The 22,500-nt window shown below is 32.6% G+C and overlaps 1 protein-coding gene across 2 annotated transcripts in view; it reads right to left on the bottom strand.

Moving 5' to 3' along the window:
* The window catches only part of ATF7IP (activating transcription factor 7 interacting protein), a 105,699-nt gene that overhangs the window by 58,868 nt on the left and 24,331 nt on the right, over positions 1-22,500 (bottom strand). For both annotated transcript variants that reach the window (XM_006912641.2, XM_025047336.1), the window contains exon 2: positions 2,543-4,200. In XM_006912641.2, coding sequence (XP_006912703.1) covers positions 2,543-4,193 — 1,651 coding nt within the window. In that variant the 5' untranslated portion in view covers positions 4,194-4,200. The remainder of the gene's footprint in view (positions 1-2,542; positions 4,201-22,500) is intronic.

The following is a 22,500-nucleotide window of genomic DNA, read 5'->3' as shown; positions in this document are numbered from 1 at the left end:
AAGAGTGGTACCTAGAGGAGAGTACATGGTATGGAGGGGATATGGAAGGTATAACTAATATGTGTACCTCCTCTAGTGTTTGAACTTTCCCAGAGAGAAATCTTTAGACTCTGATTTTAATCATTTAGTAAGTATCAGTTATTATATCCTATTATGTAACAATAGTATAGTGTCTTCAGGCCTATAAGGTCTATCTGCAATACTTTCTCAGGTCTTTCTTCTATCTTTGTAAAATTAAAACTGCTTTTTCTATTTGCTTTCTGTTGCTGCTCAGACCCATCATAACTACTATATTTAAAACAAATTTGCTAAAGAAGTGCCAAAAATAATAGAGATTTCCTATTAGTACTGCACATAAACGTTAACAGAGAAAGAGCCAGATCTCAGTACTTCAATTTATAATTTTGGTTTGAAAACATTAAAAGTTAGTCAAGAATAAAGAATCTGATGAAAGTAACACCTGAGCAGGTACAAAGTAACAAATATGACACGTAACAAATTTGGCTACCATATTAAAAAAACAGCATATAGTTTAAGTACCGATGAAGAAATTATACTTCAACCCACTATACACAAAATTTTCTTAGGGGAAAGAACAAAAAAAATAAAAGTTTAGTTACTGGCTAAGAAATTAAATCTTATCACTGACCTTACTCTGCTAATAGCATACAATCAGATAAGAGTCTAAAAGTAACCAAAAATAAACTCAATTGAGAATTTTTGAAGTATGCAATGTGGATGGCTTAATATTAATATCTGCATTTTATAGCACTGTGTGGGAGGGATGGTCTCCAATATCAAGATTCTGACATAAAAGTAAAATGTATAAACTCATTAAATAAGCTACAATTTACTAAGGACTTGTCCCAGTGTCACTCTCTACATAAATACTTTTTGAATGAAGTTCACTCTAAGTATTATTAACTATTATCTTTCCAAAATGTAAGTTTCATGTCATTCTCCTCTGTTTGAAATCATTCAGTGGCTCCCTTGTGCTATCAGAATGCTTTAAACACTGTAACAAAGGTCCTCTATAATATACTTCTCTTATATTACCAATTATTCATCTACTCCACAAATATTTACTGAACACTTAACTGTAACCCAGGCATGATTTTGGCCTGATGGTGGTGGCTCAGTACAAGAGTGACAGCAGTGAAGACAAGAAGAAACTGGATTCTAGAGCTATTCTGGAAGGTAAAGCCAACAGGATTTCCTGAGGGGTTGGATATAGGATATAAAGGGAAAAGCAATGGCTCCAAGGTTTTGGCCTAAGCAAGTAGGATAAAGCTGCCATTAACAGGGATTATCTTCATTAAAACTCTATGTTATACAGACAGTGAAAGGCGAGTGCTTTCAGGAATACATCTTATAGTCTCATAAAGTCACTCTTCTCTAAACTTCCATAAGACCAATTTAACATTATTACTGTATTTACAGCTTTGCATTTAATGGCCTAGGTTTTAATTCTTGTCTGCATCCTGAGGGCAAGCACTAAATTTTATCTTTAAATCCCCAGAACCAAAGCGAGCCTGGCCTGTTTCATCAGAGATGTTTACTGAATGAATAAATGCTCTTGGGAAATGGAAGTCATCTTTTAATAATAAAAAATGTCTACCTCCAAAAGCTGGTATGATACGTTGGGGGAAGAAGGGAGGAGGGGGGAATCCTATGTCTCCTAGGCCTGCCTCATTTTTTTCTTTGAACAAACTAGAAACCAGATGCTATGTTTCATGCTATAAGGTCACTCCTCTCAGAGTTCTAAGAGAACATGCTACAACGAGAACATAAAGATACTTACTCATGCCTGTCTGAAAGGAGCTGAGAAAGTTTCATATAGGAATCTTTGCGTTTGACCATGAAAGCAAAGTAGGATTTTTCTCATTCTCTCTCTCCTTTTTCTCTAGAGATTTAGGTTATAGAGGGATCATTCAGAAAATGAGAGGGAAGAGAGTAGGTTGGGTAAAATCAAGATGGCTGAGGAAGCAAATGGATGATGTCTTCATCAAATAGATAATCAGGCGTCAAGGTTTCTGGCTTCCAGTAATGGTGATGTCATTCCCCAAACAAAGAATATTAAAAGAATCAGCTGTCAATGGGAAAATTAATTACCATATGTGATTTCTAACACTTGAAGCAAATAAATAGTAGGCTTTTATATTCTACACTTTGGTTGCTAAGTGATAGCAAGAACAATTGCTAGAATGTTGATCAATTATGCACTGACTTGACATTGTTATCTCATAGTGATATGTTAGTCCATCTTATCTCTTTTCCTAGACTTTAAGCCCCTTAAGGGCAAGGGACATATATTCTTACTTTATTTCTCTTTTTAGCACTTCACATAATGCTGCTCACAGAATGGATCGTATACTTTGTAATTGAATTCTGTGAAGTTAAAAGAATCTATGAAGTTAAGAGAATATTCTAATCACCATCGTTCTCAACTTTCTCTGCAACTAAAATTTAAAATTTCAAGTGTTTTGTTAAACAGTTTATTAAATCTAATAAAAAAAAATTTTAATTTAAATGATATGCTAACCTGGAGAGCATGTCTCATTTTGTGATATAACTTCAGGCTCATCTTTTTCACCTGAAATATCCTCTTCATCAGAGAGAACCAAAAAGGCTTCCTTTGGCAAACTCTCACTACTTTCTTGTTTAGATGGTGAACCAAAAGAACCTTCCATCTTCTCTTCCATATCTGGATTTGTTTCGTCAATTGGAAGGAGACAAGTTTTAGAGAAGCAACTAAGTTCATCTTCAGCAGGTGCAAGCTTTTCCAAAATAGGAATAATTTCATCTGTCTCCATAGAATCTGTATTTTCTAAGATATTCTCATTTTTGTCATCTTTTAAAACATTTTCACTAATGGTTTCTGCAAGGTCTGTAGAATTTTCATCTTCATTCTTTTTACTTTGGTCAATTTCCATACTGCTAGATATAGCCTCCTCTCCAAGAGTAGGTTCTGTGATAGCATCTTCTTCTACCTTCTTTTCATTTTTGGGAGGTAGATCTGAACAAATAATTCTATCATCTGTTTCTAGAGTTTCTTTATCAGCATCAATATTACTATCAGCTTTATTCTGCTCATCAAATGAGAAAATGTGGTCTAACTTTTCATCATCTCCATTTTTCTCAAGAAAATCATCACCTTTATTGCTAGTAGGTTCTGTAATGTCAGTTTCAGGAACTGGTTCACAAAGTAGTAGAGAAGTTGGTTCAAACATAGGATCAAAGGCTGATTCAGAAGTTGGTTTATCAGAAGTTGGTTTATCAGAAGTTGTTTCATCAGCAACTGGATCACCAGAGGCCAAATCACCAGAGGTCAGCTCACCAGAAGCCAGCTCACCAGAGGCTGGATCATCAGAGGCCACTATTCCAGAGGCTAAGTCGTCAGAGGCCAGATCACTAGAGATTGTTTCACTGGAGACTGGTTCACCATCAACTGGTTCACTAGAGACCAGTTCATCAGAGACTGGTTCACCAGACATCGGTTCACTGGAGACTGGATCACCAGAGGCTGGATCACCAGAGGCTGACTCACCAGAGACTGGTTCACCAGAGATCGACTCACCAGAGACAGGATCACCAGAGACTGGATTATCAGAGGTGGGATCACCAAAGGTGGAATCACAAGAGGTGGGATCAGCAGAGGCAGGCTCAGGAGAGGTGGGATCACCAGAGGTGGGATCACAAGCGGTGGAATCACTAGAGGTTAATATTTCAGAAGCCAGATCTCCAGAGGTCAAATCTCCAGAGGCTGTATCTCCAGTTGCCAGATCACCAGAGGCTGGATCACCAGAAGTTGGTGCAGCAGTCAGTTTAGAGACTAGTTCAGAAGTTATATTATTAGGAGACAAAGGTGCACATGTTAAATCATCATCTGGTTTGTTTTTTACATTAACATTTAAGGTACAAGGTGTTTCCTTCCATTCTGATTTTTTTTCAGGGTCAAAACAAAGTTCTTCAATGCCATTCACCTCATCCTTGTCATTAATATAATCCATATTTTCCAAAGGTGAGGTTGGGTCCAAATCCCCATTTTCATGGTTGCCATTTAACAGCTTGACATCAGTTTTCAACAGTTCTTCTTTGACCTTGTACACTGCTTCAAGTTGTTGACGATCGCTCACCCTCATTGTTTTTCGAGCCTTAAAGACTTTTTTCTGAGGTTCTTCTATACTATCCATTTTGAATCTTTAAAGAGAGAGAGAAAAAGAATTTAATCACTGAAACAGAAGACATCTAATTATAGACTTACTGTAAATTGATCTTATAAGCAAGTAGCACTTCATGTAATTTTGAAACAATGACATACGGAAAGCATAATAATCCTTCCTATATGTTAATTTTCATATTTATTGGATTTATGTAATATGAAATTGATAACACAGGTACAGTCCATAAAAGATCAATTACTGGAAGTATTAGAAAAAAGTAACTAGTTTGTAGTTTGCATTCTCAATAATCTACCAGATTCAAAGTCTGATGGTGATATATAGGCATAAGTAAGTAGGTGGAAGTAAAAAAGTAGATGGAGAAAGAAAAATAAAAGTATAAGAGAATAAAAACAGTAGGGGAATGGGAAAGAGGCATAAAGATAAGGAAAAAAGGAGGGAAAATTAAGGAACACATATGAAAGATATTTATAATAAGGCACATCTAGATAACAGAACTGTAAATATATTAGTAAGAGATTGTCATCAAGAAAGTGAAAATGCAAACTCACATGAAAGAGGGAAATATCTGCAAATTATATATTTGCAAATAACATACATGAGAACTTGCATCTAAAAAATATAAAATACCCCTAAAACTGAATAACAAAAACAAAAGTTTTATATGGGCAAAAAACCTGAATGGACATTTCTCTAAAAGATATACAAATAGTCAATAAACCAATAGTCAATAAGCAATAAACATGAAAAGATGCTCAACATCATTAGTCATCAGAGAAATGCAATGAAAACCACAATGATATAACATTTCACACACAGCAGATGGCTATAATCAAAGAGAAAAACATACTGGCAAGGACACGGACAAATTGGAACTCTCACACAATGGTGATGGGACTGTAAAATGGTACAGCTGCTCTGGAAAAGAGTTGGCAGTTCCTCAAGACGTTAAACAATAATCATTACTTTTCTATCTTTCCCTTTTTGTAAGGTATGTATGTAAAGCTATAAATTTCCTTTAGCACTACTTTAGCTGCATCTCACGTTTTAATGTGTCATATTTTCATTGTTCTGTTAAAACATTTTCTAGTTTCTGTTGTAATTTCTTTCACCAATGAGATATTTAGAAGGAAGTTTCTTAAAAACAAGTAATACATTATGGCCATTTGAAACTTATTAAAAATATACATGGTTTCATATTCAAAATGCAAGCAATGTAAATTGTGAGTCGTGAAGCATTATGGTTTTATTTCAGGCCACTGGTGTCCACTTGATAAAATATATTAGAGCTCTAAGTCCCAATACCTCAGAATGTGACCTTATTTGGATAGGGTCTTTGCAGAGATAATCAAGTTAAAAGTCCTTAGAATGAGCCCCAATTCAATATTATTGGTGTCCTTCTGAAAAGGGGAAAATTTGTACAGAGTTGCACACATGGGAAGAACACCGTGTGAAGACTGGAGTTAGGCTGCACAAGCTGCAACTAGGAAAAAGGTCTGGAACAGATCCTTCCTTAGCTCCTTCAGGAGGAGGAGTATGGCCCTTCTAATACTTTGATTTCAAACTTCTAGCCTCCAGAACTGTGAGATATGAAACTTCTGCTATTTTTTGAAGAAAAGCAATGTAATTCACCATATAAACAGGATAGAGGGTGAAAATAAAAGACCACCTGAACAGATACAGAATATTCATTCATTGGACAAAATTCAACACTGACTCATAATAAAACTCTCAGAAAACTTAACAATAAAGGAAACAACTCAAATCTCATAAAAGTTATCTACCAATAAAAGTATAGACATCATACTTAATGGTGAAATAAGATCAGAACCAAGACAAGGATGTTCTCTATCACCATTTCCATGTTAATATCCGGCCAGTGCAGTAAAGCAAGCAAAAGAGGGCAAGGATTTGGTCCTGGAGAAAGAGGCCACCAGTCTATAGTAGAATAAAACAAAGTCCTTTAAGGACTAAGATGTACAGGGAGCTAGAATAATATTTTTACATTGAATGTTCATTTACCATCACTATTACCAGTAGGAATGACGGTAGAATATACTTGCTTTGGCTAGAGAAGGGAAAAAAGCAGACTCTGAGGTCTCAGAACTTATCTGAGGCTCACAGGTAGGCCTTAATGTTATTATACACTAACTTAATGCTTATAGCTAATCCATGTTGTTCTCCTGTTGAACATAAAACCATCTCAACATTCAAATTAAATAAGGTCACTGTGTAACCCATAAAAAAAAAAACAATTATCTCTCTCTCTCTGACTAAATGAGTGATGGCTACTTCTTTATCAATTGCAGCTTTATCCTCACTATAGTCTGTCCTCACTATAGATAAGGTTTATATTGAGATACCCAAGCAGAGAATTGCCCCAAATTTCTGACAGCACCCAACCACAAGTGAGGTTCTTCCTCCTCCAATCCTCCACAAAATAACCCAACCTGTACAATACAATGACCAAATTCTATACTAGGTTTTCTTCTAACATTCTCTTGCCAATGTGCCCCAGTTTCCCCATAGTGAGCATTCTTCCTCACTGCAACAAATAATACAAATAATAAACCCAACTTATTCAATTACAGGTGTTCCTGGTGTTCCATTCCTTCAGTTGCAAGGCATAAAACAATAGCATAACCTGTATGCTGTAGGCCAATACGGCTTGAGAACCTACTACTTTGTCACAGTACTACTAAACTGTGATAAATTCTTCATTCATTCTCTCACACTAAGAAAATTACTTATATTTCTTAGTCTTCCTAGCCTTTTAATTTAAATTATAGAACTGAGTAAAACTATTTAGAAAAATTATCTTGCAATTGAATAGAAACTTCAATGCAAAATTATCACAGGCACTATTTTAAGGATTATATATGGTAGTCTAAAACTTAAACTTCAATTTTTTCCCACCCACTATCCATTCCAAACTCCTGCTAACTGAAATGAAAAATTTTCTGCAAAGATACAATGCACATTTTGTAGTCACTTTTCCCTGCTGATCCAAACACACAAAATAATTAAATTTATCAAGTATGGTTATCCTTTAAATATTTTCAAACACTGATTGCAATTCTTTTTTTACTTTGACCTCATAATATCCACATTTCTCAGCTGTTGTATGAATAGCTGGCAGTTCTTACTGGTGGCAATAAAAGCTAACATTATTCTAAAAGAAAGTATATTTTCATATTTTTTAGTAACTCCATTACAAATATGAATTCTGCAGACAGAGACATGGATTTGAACTTCAACTTGCCCATGTACTTTTGTGACACTGGGCAAGTTACCTAACGTTGCATTTTTTAGTTTCAGCTACCTTATAAAAGGAATATTAATAATACCTACCACAAAAGTTGTAGTGAAGATTAAACGAGATTCTATACATTAAGCCCTTAGAATATAGGAAGCACTCAATAAATGTTATCATAACTGTCTAGGTATATTCAGGGTATTTTTAGGCATAAACTAGATAATCTAAGACAAATATCTCTTAAATACTTTTGTATATGAATTAGAAAATCTAACATGTAAATATCACCACCAAATAACATTTAATAAACTGCCGCCACCAAATAACACGATAAAAATAAATAGAATCCAAGTAAGCTGATTTTATCAACAAAATTGCCATTCAATTCAGAAACAATAAAATACTGTACAAAGAATTACAAAATAACTACCATCTATACCCACAAGGGAGCACACTACAGCCACTTACCAGATCTTTTGTGGGTTCTAAGTATAATGAAAAACAGACAAAGCAATAAGGAAGTAGCATGAATAACCAGTTCAAACTAGTTCAGCCATATCTGTGCAAACCAATCAGCAGTAGGTTTTTAAAAATCTATTTTGCATAAGCAAAGTATATTTAAGAAAGACACACATTAGAGAAGGGTGTGTTACCTGCAAACAAGTCTCCATGGCTGTATTACCGGAACAAAACATTTCTAAGGATCATTTTAAATATCATCATCTGTAACTGAGATGCTATTCATGAAACTGTTCCACAAAAGAAATACTACTTTTTTAGGTGGCAACATTAGAATCATGAAGCTCTCACATGACTGTAATTCATTTTTCCAAGAAAAAGCATCATATCTTACAGTAGAAAATGTCTGCCATGTCTAGAAGTAAATATGTAAAACGTGAACTACTTTCTCCTGAAAATATTTTTTCATGAGGAAGACAGTCAAAAAAAAAAAGAAGTCCTTATATTTAGATTCAAGAAATCTGGAGGAAATATCACTAATAAAATCCTTCTCTACAGCATTAACAAGGGTTTTTCACCTTTACCAAAGGAATTTATATTTAAATAACCAAGGAGGATGAGTTCTGCAAGTTAAGTTTCTATGGCTTGGAATTTTTTTTCAAATTTTGGGTAAGTTATTTTTAGGGAAAGTCCAATGAGCCTCCTCTTTACATGAAAACATTTTCTTCTCTACTTCATCCCCTTCCACCCAATCCTTTCACTCTTCTTTCTAGCTAAGAGCCCATAGCTATGAAACAACAAAGGGGAAGTATTACCAAAAGCTGTAATGTCTTAGCCTACAATCTGCCTGCTTAAAAAGCTCAAGAATTTGAGTGTTTGTTCAAGAGCTGCTCAGAAACTCAGCCAATCAGTAGCCAGCATTCTGATTCCTGCCCAGCAACAGGAGACAGACAATAAGGTCAGAGAAACATAGTTAAAACCTGGATTTGCAATACTTCAGTGAGGTTCTTTTTCTTGTCTGATATAAGTAACCTAGAACATAACTGCATAAAATCCTAAATCCATAGACATGCATTAAATATACCACATAAATAAGATTTACACCTTTTATGCTATTTTAATTATCTTCCTTTAAATGTCCGTGAATGTTTCCAGAAAGATAAATCAATTCCCTACCTGGGAAATGAGTGAAACATGGACAATGCCTAACAAGAACATACTTTTCTACACAATAGGTTAGAATCTACAAATGTAAATTTCTTTTTAAAAATCTATAGTCATTAACATTTATAAAACATTTATAACTAAAAATGCAGCGAATTCTTAAATCCAAATGACTTAGGATTATTTTCATACCCACCTATCACTATTGTTATAGACTTTCAATTCCAAAAATTAATTGTATTCTGAACCCAAAAGTTTACTGTGGATAACATTATACAGTATTTTGTTGTCTACTGCACTGACCTGACTTGACTTGATTAGCTAATGAAATTAAAATGTCTGATTCTTGACAACCTATTTTAAGTGTTGTAAGTACAATTATTACATCCTTTTCTCCTTAACTACTTTTCACAGCAGGTTACAAAAAGGTTATATGAGCTCTCCCCTTTGGAAACAATAAAGCAAATGTGTGGATTACACAGTAAATAAATATTCATGTAAATTGAAGGGAAATTTTTCTTATATTGCATCATTCAACATTCCTTTAAAAGTAAAATTGTAAAATAAAAATAGGAAATCTGTCATAAGAGTATATTTGTTCTCAAATTCACTACCTGTCAAATTATCTTAGTAAACAAGTTTTTTCAAATAAACCTCATTCTTTTCTCCTTCAGTTAAAGATGAACCTTGTAATTTTTCAAAACATACCCAAGAAGGAGCTTGCTGCAGCCATACTCTTAGTTTATACAATCTCCCCATAGGCAAAATAAATCAGCAGCTGCTTCAATGCTTCAGTCCTGTGAGAGAGCTCAAATTCACCGTCTGATTGGCTTAAAGCCGTAGTTGCCTAAAACCAATCAGACATCAGCAGCAGAACCTTGCCCAGCAACAAGGGAAGCAGATGAGGGCAAGTGCTTTACCAAGAATCCAAATGGTGTGAAAATATACAGTGAACAGTAAAATTGAAACATATTTGTAATATACCCCCAGATCCTTTGTCTAAATAACAGGTCTGCGGTAGAGTTTTTCTTAGTAAATAAACAAGGGCCTATATTACTGCTTTCCAAGAACAGCCTTAACTGACAAAAACAACAGGGAGTACCAGGATTGTTGGGTCAAAATGCACACTCATACAAACATTATATTAACTCAAAGTTATGAATACCTGGTTAAGTATATTTAAAAATAAAACAGCAAACTGGCAAAATATTAAGCAAAGGCATTTAAGTCAACTTGACAGTTCTATCTTTGACACAGGCACTCAAATTACACTCATGTTGTTAACTGGCATTAGTATAACATTATTCTGAATAATGGTATGCAGAAAATAATTTTTATTCAACTTTCGGTTTTCATTAAACAGCTTAAATAAACATTAGTCGACAGACCTAATAATGGCCTTCTCATAATAACTTATGCTGATGATTCCTAGCCTTTTCAGAAATGCAACTCTGCTACTAGATTTTTAAGTTCTCAGTTGAGAACCGTGTGGTTTTATTTTTCACTCCTAAATTTTGAGAAATTTGTAACAATCCTGAAAACAAAATCATAAACAATAATCAGTGTACTCATAAAAAATGTTAAAAATCTGTTTTACTGTTTACTGCCCATTATTGAGATTGGTGAACCTGATAATACAATGGTTCATCCACCCTGACACTTATCTGCTCAAATTTAGTGAACAGACTTTCAAAATTTTTATCTTAAATACTGGATATCTCATCTCTTAATTATTTTTCTAAAACTTTAGTAAAACTTGATCACTACTTTCACTACTTCTGTTAAAAATCCCACATTTTTTTGTTTTCTACAAGTTCTCTCGGTCACTCACAAAGCAGTGGCAATATTTACTTGACGCAGAGCACTCTATATTTCACAGTTCTTCAATTCTGCTATACTATGGTTCTCTCAATTACATAAAAACACTGTCAAGAGCTATCCTACCATGTTTTAAAAAAATATTAACTGGTGAAATCTGTTCCTTATCTACCTAATACTCACAAAGTCAGTAAAATATTTAGTGATCATGATATTTGACATCTCAACAAATAACCCCTTCTGCCTATCACCAACCTAATGATATTAGGTGGGGTATCAAAATGCGGAATGGAAAAGGCCTTTAACTAAATTTTAAAATATAATCAACAACAAAGAAAATAGGGAATTTGCTTTACACCAATTCCTTGGACAAAGCAAGAACAAATCATGCTCTTGAAATGTTGGTTACATTAAAACCAGAATGGTCACTACACTAACTTGTTATATTCGTTGCTACATTTTGAGAAATTCTAGGGTAGTCTACATGAAAAAAAAAAAAAGCAAGATACCTTAAAATCACTTCTCCGAGTGTATTTTTGGGATCATTCTGTTACACAGGCAAATTAAAACTAATTGATGACCTTATCTAAAATATGCAATTTTAGAATACATTTATCAAATTACATCTTCTTAGAAAAATTAAGTCCATTATCATCAGGGCCCTACCACCCCAATACCACCTATGTATACAATGAGTGAAGTTACAGAAGGCCATGTTATTTTTAACTGACACTTAATCAAGGGGCAATTATATGTCAGACACTATACCAAGGCCTATTCTTTTCTCTTTTCAGTGACAATTTATACAAATTCAACTTTACAAATGATCTGAATTAATGTATCAATAACCATGCTACTATCATGCATTCCATTACATAAATAATAATTTTAACGTAGAAGGTGAACCAAACACCCAATTCAGCACGTAGTTGTTTTTATTAGCATAAGCATCCTTCTTATGTATTTTAGCCTAAATTGTGCTACCATGGAGTGTTCTATTTTATCAGCAACAAACTGTTAATGATAATGTTAAGCAATAAACTATATGATATTTGCCACAATTTTCCTCTCTCCCTCTTTTAAAATGAAGAAGTCACTGAATATAATTGTTAAGGCCAATCTGTAAAAACAGAAAGCAGAATTAGTGGTTGCCTAAGGTTGAGGGGTTGAGAGGAAATGAGGAGTGGCTGCTAAAGAGTACAGGGTTTCTTTACATGGTAATAAAAATATTCTAAAATTAATTGTGGTAATGGTTGCACAACTTCTGAGTATTTTTAAAAACCACTGAGTTGTACACTTTAAACTGGTGAACTGAATGGTATATAAATTATATCTAATTAACTTATTTTTAAAAAATAGCAGAACCACAGTTGAATACTTTGCTTTTCACTTGTTTTGAACCTAACCTCCCTTTACTAGGCCATACTTCAAACATGGACAAAATTACACCAAAAGAACTGAGCACTGGTTCATACTTGGGAATTTTATATTACCAGGCCAATAAGTACATTTGTAATTATTAAACCAGTGATGAAAGAAAGGCAATACATGTAAAATAACAGCAGCCTTGTTTTCTATATGTACATCTTAGATAACCTGATTACTCTTTTTCTCTGTCCTAAATGGGACATAATTCTGTAGTATGTTTATCTTGCAGGATGGTAGCAATAGACATGCGATACTCAGAACAAAACATTTTATCAACAAAAAAACAGTACTGAGCATGGCATGGATGAGTACACCATGTATGTACATTAATAAAGTTTTCTACACATACTAGAAGGACTAGACAGTCTTAAGGGAAACAGAAGCATTCTCTTCCATTTTAATCTGGCACTATAACCAAAGGCCTTATATGTAATTAATGTTGATCAATTTCTTTTAAAATGAGGTATACCCACTGAACTTTCTGGAGTTACATAAGGCTTAGTAACATTTTATCAATATTGTTTTTATTCATTTAATGTATCTCACCACCATTTACTCTTATTTGCCAGTACTTTAAATGTATCTTTTTAGAAATAATTATAAGTGAACCAAAATATCTATATTTTTGTATTGTTTGGCACATCTCATCAATGTACCTAGTACATTTAATATTAATACATTTTAAGTGTCCAAAACTTAAAATATGCTGACATCACTTAACAAAAATAAATAAATAAATAAAATATTCTGGTATAATATTAATAAGCTACATATTGCTTGGCACATAGTATACAGTTAGAAAATACTGGCTAAAAGGATGATGTGCTACACATATATATCTAATATCTAAAATAATTCTTAAATAATAAAACTAAATTATTCTTTTAGGAAGCAAAGGTAGAAATCTAAAATATTTTTGACAGTTGTGAACTATCGTGCTGGTATGTTCACATATAAGTTTAGACACAGAGGACGACTTCTCTTTGGGGAGTCAGGATGCTTATTTACTAAAAAAAGTGACAATATATGCCCACTAATACATAATGCTGCCTCTGACAGAGTATAATACAGAGCACCACTAAAATTAATGAAATATGACATGAAAGACATTTTTCAAGCCTTAAAGCTTTAGTTTGATTTCATATTTCAAAAATAAAACACCATTTTGAAAGAAAACTACTTTTATTTTTTAATATATAATGATGAAAATCTTCCTTAAAATAATAAATATACCCCAAAGGGAGCCCCCTGCAGCCATCTTATCAGTTCTCTCATAGCAACAGAAACCTAATATAATTTGCATAGTCACTGTGGTTGGCTATAGGAAGCAAGCTCTTGTAACCAATTAGAAGGCTAGAAATTGGGCAATCACAAGAGAAGAAATTTAAAATCTGCCTGGCAACAGCCTAAAAATAGAAACAATATGTTAGTATGAATCCCAGAATAGAAATGAATATAAGAGCAAAACTACCAACAAAAAACACTTTATTTTCTTGGAGAAAAAGATGTGTTTCGCATTTCATCAATATTAACTTGGTACCTTTCCTTAGTAAGTGGCATTTAAAAAAAATAAATTCTAAGCTAAATAAGCCACTTTCAAGTTACATGTAATTATTCATATTATTTTGTCTATATATGTACATATGTGTGTATGTAGATAAACATTTAAGCCTTTTTTCTTGAGAATAATGAGGTGCTCTGATTACAGTTCTAGTGTCTCTAATCTCCAAAATCTAAACAGCACTGTATTTTTTTCTAGCATTTTTACCAGCAATTATTTGGGAAACTGGCTATGTGTTAAAAGGCTGCTTGCTGTGTGTTAAAAATACAAAGATTAAATAACTTTTCACAGCAGATTTCTAAATAGGGTGGGGATTATGTCTTATTCATTTTTAACACAAACTTGTTCCAACACAATGTCCTTTATACAGTAGGCATTTAATAATTATTTTCTCAAAATAATTCCTGTCAGTGAGGAAAACAAATTATTGTTCATATCAAGTAAAAATTGAATCAAACATGTAAAAATATAATCTGTATAATGCTATTTTTGATTTTTTCAATTTTGTTTAAAGTAGGGTAAAGCTGATAACACTTGACATTTCTTATTATTTTACCTAGATAAGGTAATGTATTTCATCATTCTAACTATGCAACCCAATAATGCTTAATATGCAAGTTTCAGAATACATTCCAAATTTACAATGGAGTGGATTTTAATTCCTAAAGATGGCAAATAATGTTCAGTCTAACGTACTAACTATGAAGATTATGGGTCAGTCAGAAATGACCAAATATTTCTCTCCCTCTCTCTCTCTCTCTCGTTCTCTCTCGTTCTCTCTCTCTCTCTCTTTCTCTCTCACACACACACAGACACAGAAAAAGGAAAAAACTTTTTCATTTCAAGAATTTGAATTATAGCTGCTAAAAGGCTGGTTAGACAGTTGTCATGTTAAAAGAAATGCTATTTATCAGAGTACATGTTCTATCCATTTCTTACATCGAACTCCATCAGTGTGTTTTAATGAAATGGTAAATTAATTTCAAAATGTTTTGTTTACTATTTGTTATACAAAATGCAAATGGATTCATATACTCAATAGTAGGAAAATTTTTAATTATGAAAATTACATGTAAAGGACTTATTTTAATCACGAATAAAGCTTAAAAGCAATGCCTTTAAAACACACAGAAATGCAGACAGTTTTAAGTAACAAAAAGAGCTTCAGTGAAGGAAGGAAAAAAATTAAATGAGTAATCCACTGAGTAACAATTCTTTTAATCTAAATATCTAAGGATAGCTAGATTTTAAAATTAAGTTTAACCAAACTTTTAAAAAACATACTGTTATTTTAAATACAGGTCCGGATAAAAAGTAACTTAGCTTATTGTCTTATTTTTCTTAATGTTGTATTCATATGTGACTTAGATATACAGAATCTAACTACAGTTGTATTCACATCTTTAACTTAAAGATTATATGTACATAATTTCTGTTTACTTATCTAAACAAATAAACTATGATCATTATCGCAAAGGAAAGAAATGTGCATTAACCTATGAGTTACGATAGTGGGGAAGAATATAACAAATGGGTCAAATTTTATAACAAGGCATTACAAGTGGGAAAAATTATTTTATAATTCCAGATATGTAAGTAGAATATCGCTTTAAATATAAATCTCAGCACTTCAGTTTTTCTTCAGTATTATTTAAAGCAGTTATCGTCCTTTTCAATTTTTACTTACATCATCCAGTTTTATTTCAAGAGAACAGAAAATGCATGATGTCTGCAGAACATTATTTAAAGTAGTCACACATCTTATTACATACCTAGCAATCTGAATTTTGGGTGGATTGAATAATCGATGGCACCTTAGTGTTACTAATTAGTACAGCAAATAAAATGCCCTGCATAAGTTTAGATAGTTCCAGAAACTTCACTTTCCATCATTCCATTCTCTCTCCCCTCTTCTGACCCTCCCCATAAGAACATACAGGAGTTTCAAATGTCAGCTGAGAGCCAGATGTTCTGTGGCCCTAGCCTATGTGCATGGTAAGTCTAATTTTAATAACAAATATAACTAAACTAAAGGAAGAACCCTAATCTTTCATATCCTAAGGAAACTGAAGTTCTTCTTTGTACTTCTTATTTTCCTATTATTTTTCTCTTCTGTAGCAAAGCAATATTGCTAATACCTTATCCCTCCTTGTTGATCTAATTAAAATTACATTTACCGCAACTTTGAGCTAATCCTATTTACAAATTTACATCTTTCTTCAATCAGAACTTAAGAAAAAAAGTTATGCAAGAGTATAGCAAGATCTCTCCTGGGCATACAACTCAAAATGGACCAGCACTTCCCCCAGGGAGCAAAAGAAGAAAAATTGTATTTCCACTCTAAAATTTTCCTGGCAAATACTACATAAGAATATAATCTATATGTTTTTGGCAAAAATTTCTAAGAAGCTTAGTTTCACAGACTGGGATGTCAGAAGCTTTTATTAAAAGTTTATGATATATTTTAAGAAAATACAGAGTTCCTTTATCCAAAACTAAGAATTATCATTTTGTTTCACCTTTTAGAACCTAAAAAAAATCTGCAGAGATCTGAGCGAAAAACACTATACTTTGGAAACTCTTTTGACCTCTGTCCTAACCATCATACAAAATGATCTAATGTTCTCCACCCATTCAATAAACATATTGACTGATAACCACAATTACACTGAGTTCTCATGATCTTCTGCTTTCATGTAAACCTGTTCATACTAGTTGTGCTTGTTATGTGCTTGTTATTTTATTATAAATTACAAAATACAATTAAATTTTGTGTAAACTGATGAAATATGAGTGCAAAAAAAAAGAGCTGCTAGATATGCATCAGTAAGAGAGGCTGCTGGAGGAAAAAAAAAACGCAGACTGGGGAGTTTGGTTTAGGCAAATTATTTAACATTGTTAGGTCTAAAGTTTTCCATCTGGAATAAATGGAAATTAAATTACAAGACCTGAAAGGATCTTTTAAGTTTTGATTCTTAAATAAAATTTTAATAAATTCCACTCCAAAATATACTGCTCTACTGAGGAATGGTAAAGATAGGTTGGTGTATTCATGTATTCAGCACTTATCAAAAGCCATGTAGGTAACTATTATAGGACAATTTTTAAGATATTCTATTCTAGAGAAACAATATGATTAACAGTATAACATATATAGCCTAACACTATAAAGTGTTATGGTATAGAGACTTTAATATAAATGTTGAAGAGAAATATAAACAATAATACAATGTATGGATATCTTTCTACATGAATGACCATGAAAATTAGAAGTTCTCTACTTTCCATTAACTGTCATTTTCCAACATAGACTGTTTAAACCTAATAATAAAAAACATGCTTTCAAATGTTTTCAAATGCTTACAAACAAAACCTCTACAGAGCCATTATTGTCTTCCAGATTGGGTTGGTATTCCCAATTTTTGTGACCCGATTTCTGAAAACTGTGAATAAAGAATCATTCAAATTCGAATGGAAGGGAGGAAAAAAAGTATGCCTTTCTTTCCAATTTCAATTTCAACTGCACTTCTGCTCATAACTCTATTTATAATTCAGTTATACCCACAAGACTTCACATGTAGTTGCTAAGCAACAGCAACATGCTGAGTTCAGGGCTATTGGAAATCTGGCTCTCTGCCAAATGAAAATATTTAACTGAGCCTAGAGCCTCCAGAATTTAAAGAAGAATAGGGGGGGAAAGGGGGAGAAATCCCAAAGAAATACAATGATAAACACAATAAATCACAAGCTCTTTGTAAGGGTTCACAAATTCACATGAAGAACCTTATTTTGACATTTACGAATATTTATTATTTTTCTCCTAACTTTATCATCTTTTTAATGTTGAAATAAAATCTCTGAAGCTATTCTATTGGAAAACAGAAGACATATGATTACCCAACATGTCATTGTTAATGGCATAACAATTGACTCAACAAATATATTGTGCAAAAAGAATAGCTCTTAGACTAGGAGAGCAGTCTGTGAGAAATGACTTAAGATTTTCTATGTTGGACCTTTGAGGCCAGAACACAAAAACCTATACATTTTCTTCAGATTCCTTTATTCCTGTATGTTTGGTTAACTACTAAAAGAAGAGATAAATTTTCTACCCTAAATTGCACCTTTCCAATTTTAGACACCTTTAATATTTAAAAAATTAAGCATATTCAGAAATTTATTAACATAATTACAAAAATTAACTGTCATTTTTCAATAGAAATTGAAAAGGTATTGCACATGGTTCAACACTCATTAACTGATAAAATTAAAAATTAAACAACATAAAGATTGCTCCTTAAACTGACAATGGCTACTTCAAACCAATAGGAAACTTCATATTTAGTGGTAAAATACCATAAACATTGCCACTAAAGGCAAAAACAAAAAGTATGGTACTATATTCAATACTGTTCTAGAAATCCTGACCAAAGCGGTACGAACTCAGAAAATACAATGAAGACATTTAATTCAGAATAGCAAGAAAACAGTATCTAGAAACATTAACATATATGAAAAAATTCAGAAGTATGAAAATATGTAAAATATTAGAGTTATGTTGGCTATAAGACTCAATATAGAAAAATATATCAATTTCAAAGGTACATAAAGTAACCACAAATTTTGAGAAATACTTGAAAAATAAAAAGCATAGTTATATGGGATTAGTATCCAGAATAAGAAAGAACATCTATTAATGAATAAAAAGGACAAACAATTCAAAAGAAAAATAAACAAGAAACATAAACAGGCAATCTATACAACAAATATAAGATGTTCTACCTCATTAATAATCTGCAAAAGAGAAAAAACAACCAAAAAATACATTTTTAGACATTAGACTAGCAACTATTTATGGTAAGCAATAATGTACAAAAATGAGTAGTCTCATACACTGTTAGTAGAAGACTTTATTGTCATAACCATTTTTAAGGACAAGTAGGCAGGAAGTGTGCATCACTTTGACACATCAAAGACACTTTGAGATATCTAGCTTAAGACACACTAATATGCTTAAAAAGGTAATGTATTAGGATAACTATTACTGCACTGTAATAGCAAAAATACAAACAAATTTAACATCCATCACTAATAGTTTTAAAAAATACTGGAGCATCCACACTAAAGATCACGGACACTAAGAAGTTAAGAAGAGTGTGGTACACCTCTTTTATGGGCATCAATTTAAGTGTACAACAAAGCAGCTATATAACTCATAGTGCTTAAGAGTGCAAACATGAGCCAGACATACTATTTTGAATACTGGTACTATCATTTCCTCCTAGTTAAGTTACTTACCCAAGATATTTATCCTCTCCTTGTTTCAATACTCTCATCTGTGAAACTGAGACTATAATAATGCCTGTCTTCCTAAGAATGTTATGGGGATTAAATGAGAAAATAAATGGAAAGTACTTAGATATATAAGCAGTCGATAAATGTTTCCAGTTTTTATGCCATTATGTTTTAAAACAAAAATAATTTCTATTTCTAACCATTTATATATACATTCAAGTGATATTTTAAAGTCAGGAAGGATAAATGCCTAACTAGTTACAGTACTTTACTAGGGGTGAAGAAAAGAGGATGTAAGTATAGACTTTCACTTAGACTTGATGTGCCAGTTTAAATTTTCACACTGAAAATACATTCCTGTAGTAATTTGTATCTTAACAGTTATGCTCATTTGACTTTCCTCTATCTCTTCTGTATTAATGTTAATTAAGCAGGGCAGCAGTGATATTTATTAATGTGGATAGAGTAGTGACCCATATAGTAGGGACACAAAGCTCCTGAAGAAAGAGGAAAGGGAAGATACCATGCAAAAGACAAATTCCGAGCATATGCAATGAGCGGCAAGTACTATTTGCCCACCTTTCACAATCATTTGAGCACATACACCCAAAGTAAAACAAGAAATCTCCAATACAAAAATGAGTACAATTAAGAAAAGCTAAAAAGAAAAGTTAGATGCCAAACCCCACAAAAAACTAGTTAATGAAAAGACATTTTTAAATAGTACATTAAATGTCCTCCAAGTGCATGGGATGTTATTTCCCCATAAACACACACACACACACACATACACACACAAGAAGATATAAAAGAAATCAACCTGAAATCTTAGAATTTCAAAATATGTTCTCTCAAAATATTATACAAAGAAAAAACTGAAAAGCTAAGAGACATGGTAGTCACACCCAGAAGTGACAACTTTCACTTTAGAGGAGTTCTAGAAAAAAAGAACTGAGAAAAAAATTAGAGAATAAGGGGGAAAAAATGGCAGAGCTAATACACACACACACACACACACACACACACACACACACACACACACACACTTCCCCCCTCCCCCTCTCTCTCCCTCCCTCCCTCCCTCATTCACTCATATAGAAAAAGCCTACTGGTTATCAAAACAGACTAAATTAAAACAAGCAAAAAGAATTTTAACACCCAGACATATTATGTTAAGATTCCAGAAAATCAGTATGAAGAAATGTTAATAACTTAAGAGTAAAAAAAAAAAAAATCATTTAACTACAAAGGAATAAAGATTAAACTGACATCAGACTTGATACTGAATGCTAAAATAAACAACAATGTCCTCAAAGTTTAAGGGGAAAGCTATTTTTAGCTTAGAATTCTATTGTCAGAAAAACTAGCAATCAACAGGACAGAGAAATAAAGATATTACTCTGAGCAAAGACTGAGGAAACGGATCCTTGCTAAAATAATTTCATAGGTATACTATAAGTATGAGACAGTAAAAGACCCTAAGAAGGAACTCAGACATGAGAAACTGCAATGCTCCAAAAAACAAGTAAAACTCATGGACACACTAAAATAATTAAGGATCCATCATCTTTAAAATAAATATTGTGAAATTAAAATCCCAGATAATTACAAAATGAAAATTAACAGATTTAGGAGTTGCTGAATATGGGGCAAAAACAAAGAAAACTATCATCCTAAAAATAACAGGTTTTAAGCTGGGTAAAATGACAAAAATACCATTTGATATGTACTAACAAGAGACATAGCTTATAATAAAACAGAAAATTAACAGATGAAAGATGATACACAAGGCAAATGCTAACAAAAAAAAGTTAAGTATACATGTAAAACCTATACATAACATAAAAAAGAATTCAAATTGAAAATCAAGTAATGGTATAAAAAAGATATTTCCTACTGATAAAAGGTACAATCCACTAGAAACATGTATCTTTGATGTACCTAAATAATATCACTTCGAATCCCATAAAACAAAACTAGACTTAAAAATTTCAGAAATAAACTAATAAATCCACAATCAGAGATAAACACACCTCTTCCTAAAGTCTATAGATGAAGAAAACAAGTCATATAAAGAATGCATTTCTCAAATAATATGCTAGAAAAAAATAGAATTGCATATTTAATAAACCCCATATGTACATTTTTATGAACACATCCAAAATACATTAATATTGACAATGAATGTGGGAACAAAGAAATATTAACAACTTCATAAACAAAAAAAATCACACAAGGTCACAATCTGTGGCCACAACATAACAGATAAACAATGAAATGACAGGAAAATTATCTCCATACAAATTAAAAAAAAAAAACAAAAACCTTGGATTAAAGATGAAATCTTTGGTGAAAGAGCAACAACAAAGTATTAACAGAATACAACCTAGGGAACTGAACTAAAATGATACTCAGATGAAAACTGATAGCCTTAAATGCATATATTAATTTTTTTAAAAGCCACACTCAAAAACAAGTAAAAGAAGAAAGGTATAACCCAAAGCAAGAAATTACAATAAGAGCAGAAAATGAGAGAAAACTCAAAACAGTAAGCAATCAATGAAACCAAATGTCAGTTTTCAAAAAGACTATGAGGGAAAAATGGCAAGAACTGAAAAAAGCACAATAAAAAATATTAGAAATTATGAGACATAACAATAAATATAAAGTAAACTTGGTTCAAATATTCAAGTAAATAGAGGTTATGTGAAAAAGACTGAGAGATTTTAACTTATTGCAAACTCAATAAAATTCAACAGTGCTAGGTGGTGGCTGCCAAAAATGTCAATGCAAAGTTAAACTTCAGAACAGAAGTATACAAAGAGAAGGGGGCCATGTTTTAGTATTACATTTAGTTCTGAGCATCATAAAGGTGGCTTTTAAAAACTACATGAAGGTCAAACAAGAGGACGACCTGGCTAAAGAATGAACTAGAACAATGTATTGTTTGAAGAATAGTTAGGAAAATGGAGGATATTTAGCTTAGAAAACACAAGGGAATTTTAATGGCTTTCTTTAAATAGTGCAAATCTGTCATGTAAAAGAGGGACAGATACTGAGAGAGAGAGAGGCAGATAGACATACAGACAGAAGGGGGGACGTATAAAAACAGAAACAATAAAACGCCAACTTTGTCTTAAAATCAACGAATGTTAATTTGTTCAGATGTCCAACAAAAGAAGGAACTGCCTTATGAAATTAGAGATGCTCCCTTCTGTCATTAAAAATGTTGAAGCAGAAACTAGGTAATTACCTGTCAGGAATACCAAATGGTAGATTCCAGTGCAAAGAGCGATGTTAGAACTAACTACTTGACCACTTAGGTCCATTTCATTTAG

The sequence above is a fragment of the Pteropus alecto genome, unplaced genomic scaffold (assembly GCF_000325575.1).
Source record: "Pteropus alecto unplaced genomic scaffold, ASM32557v1 scaffold103, whole genome shotgun sequence".
NCBI classification, from domain to species: domain Eukaryota; kingdom Metazoa; phylum Chordata; class Mammalia; order Chiroptera; family Pteropodidae; genus Pteropus; species Pteropus alecto.
Note: the sequence above shows the minus strand (reverse complement) of the source record. Positions and strands in the feature narration are given on the sequence as shown.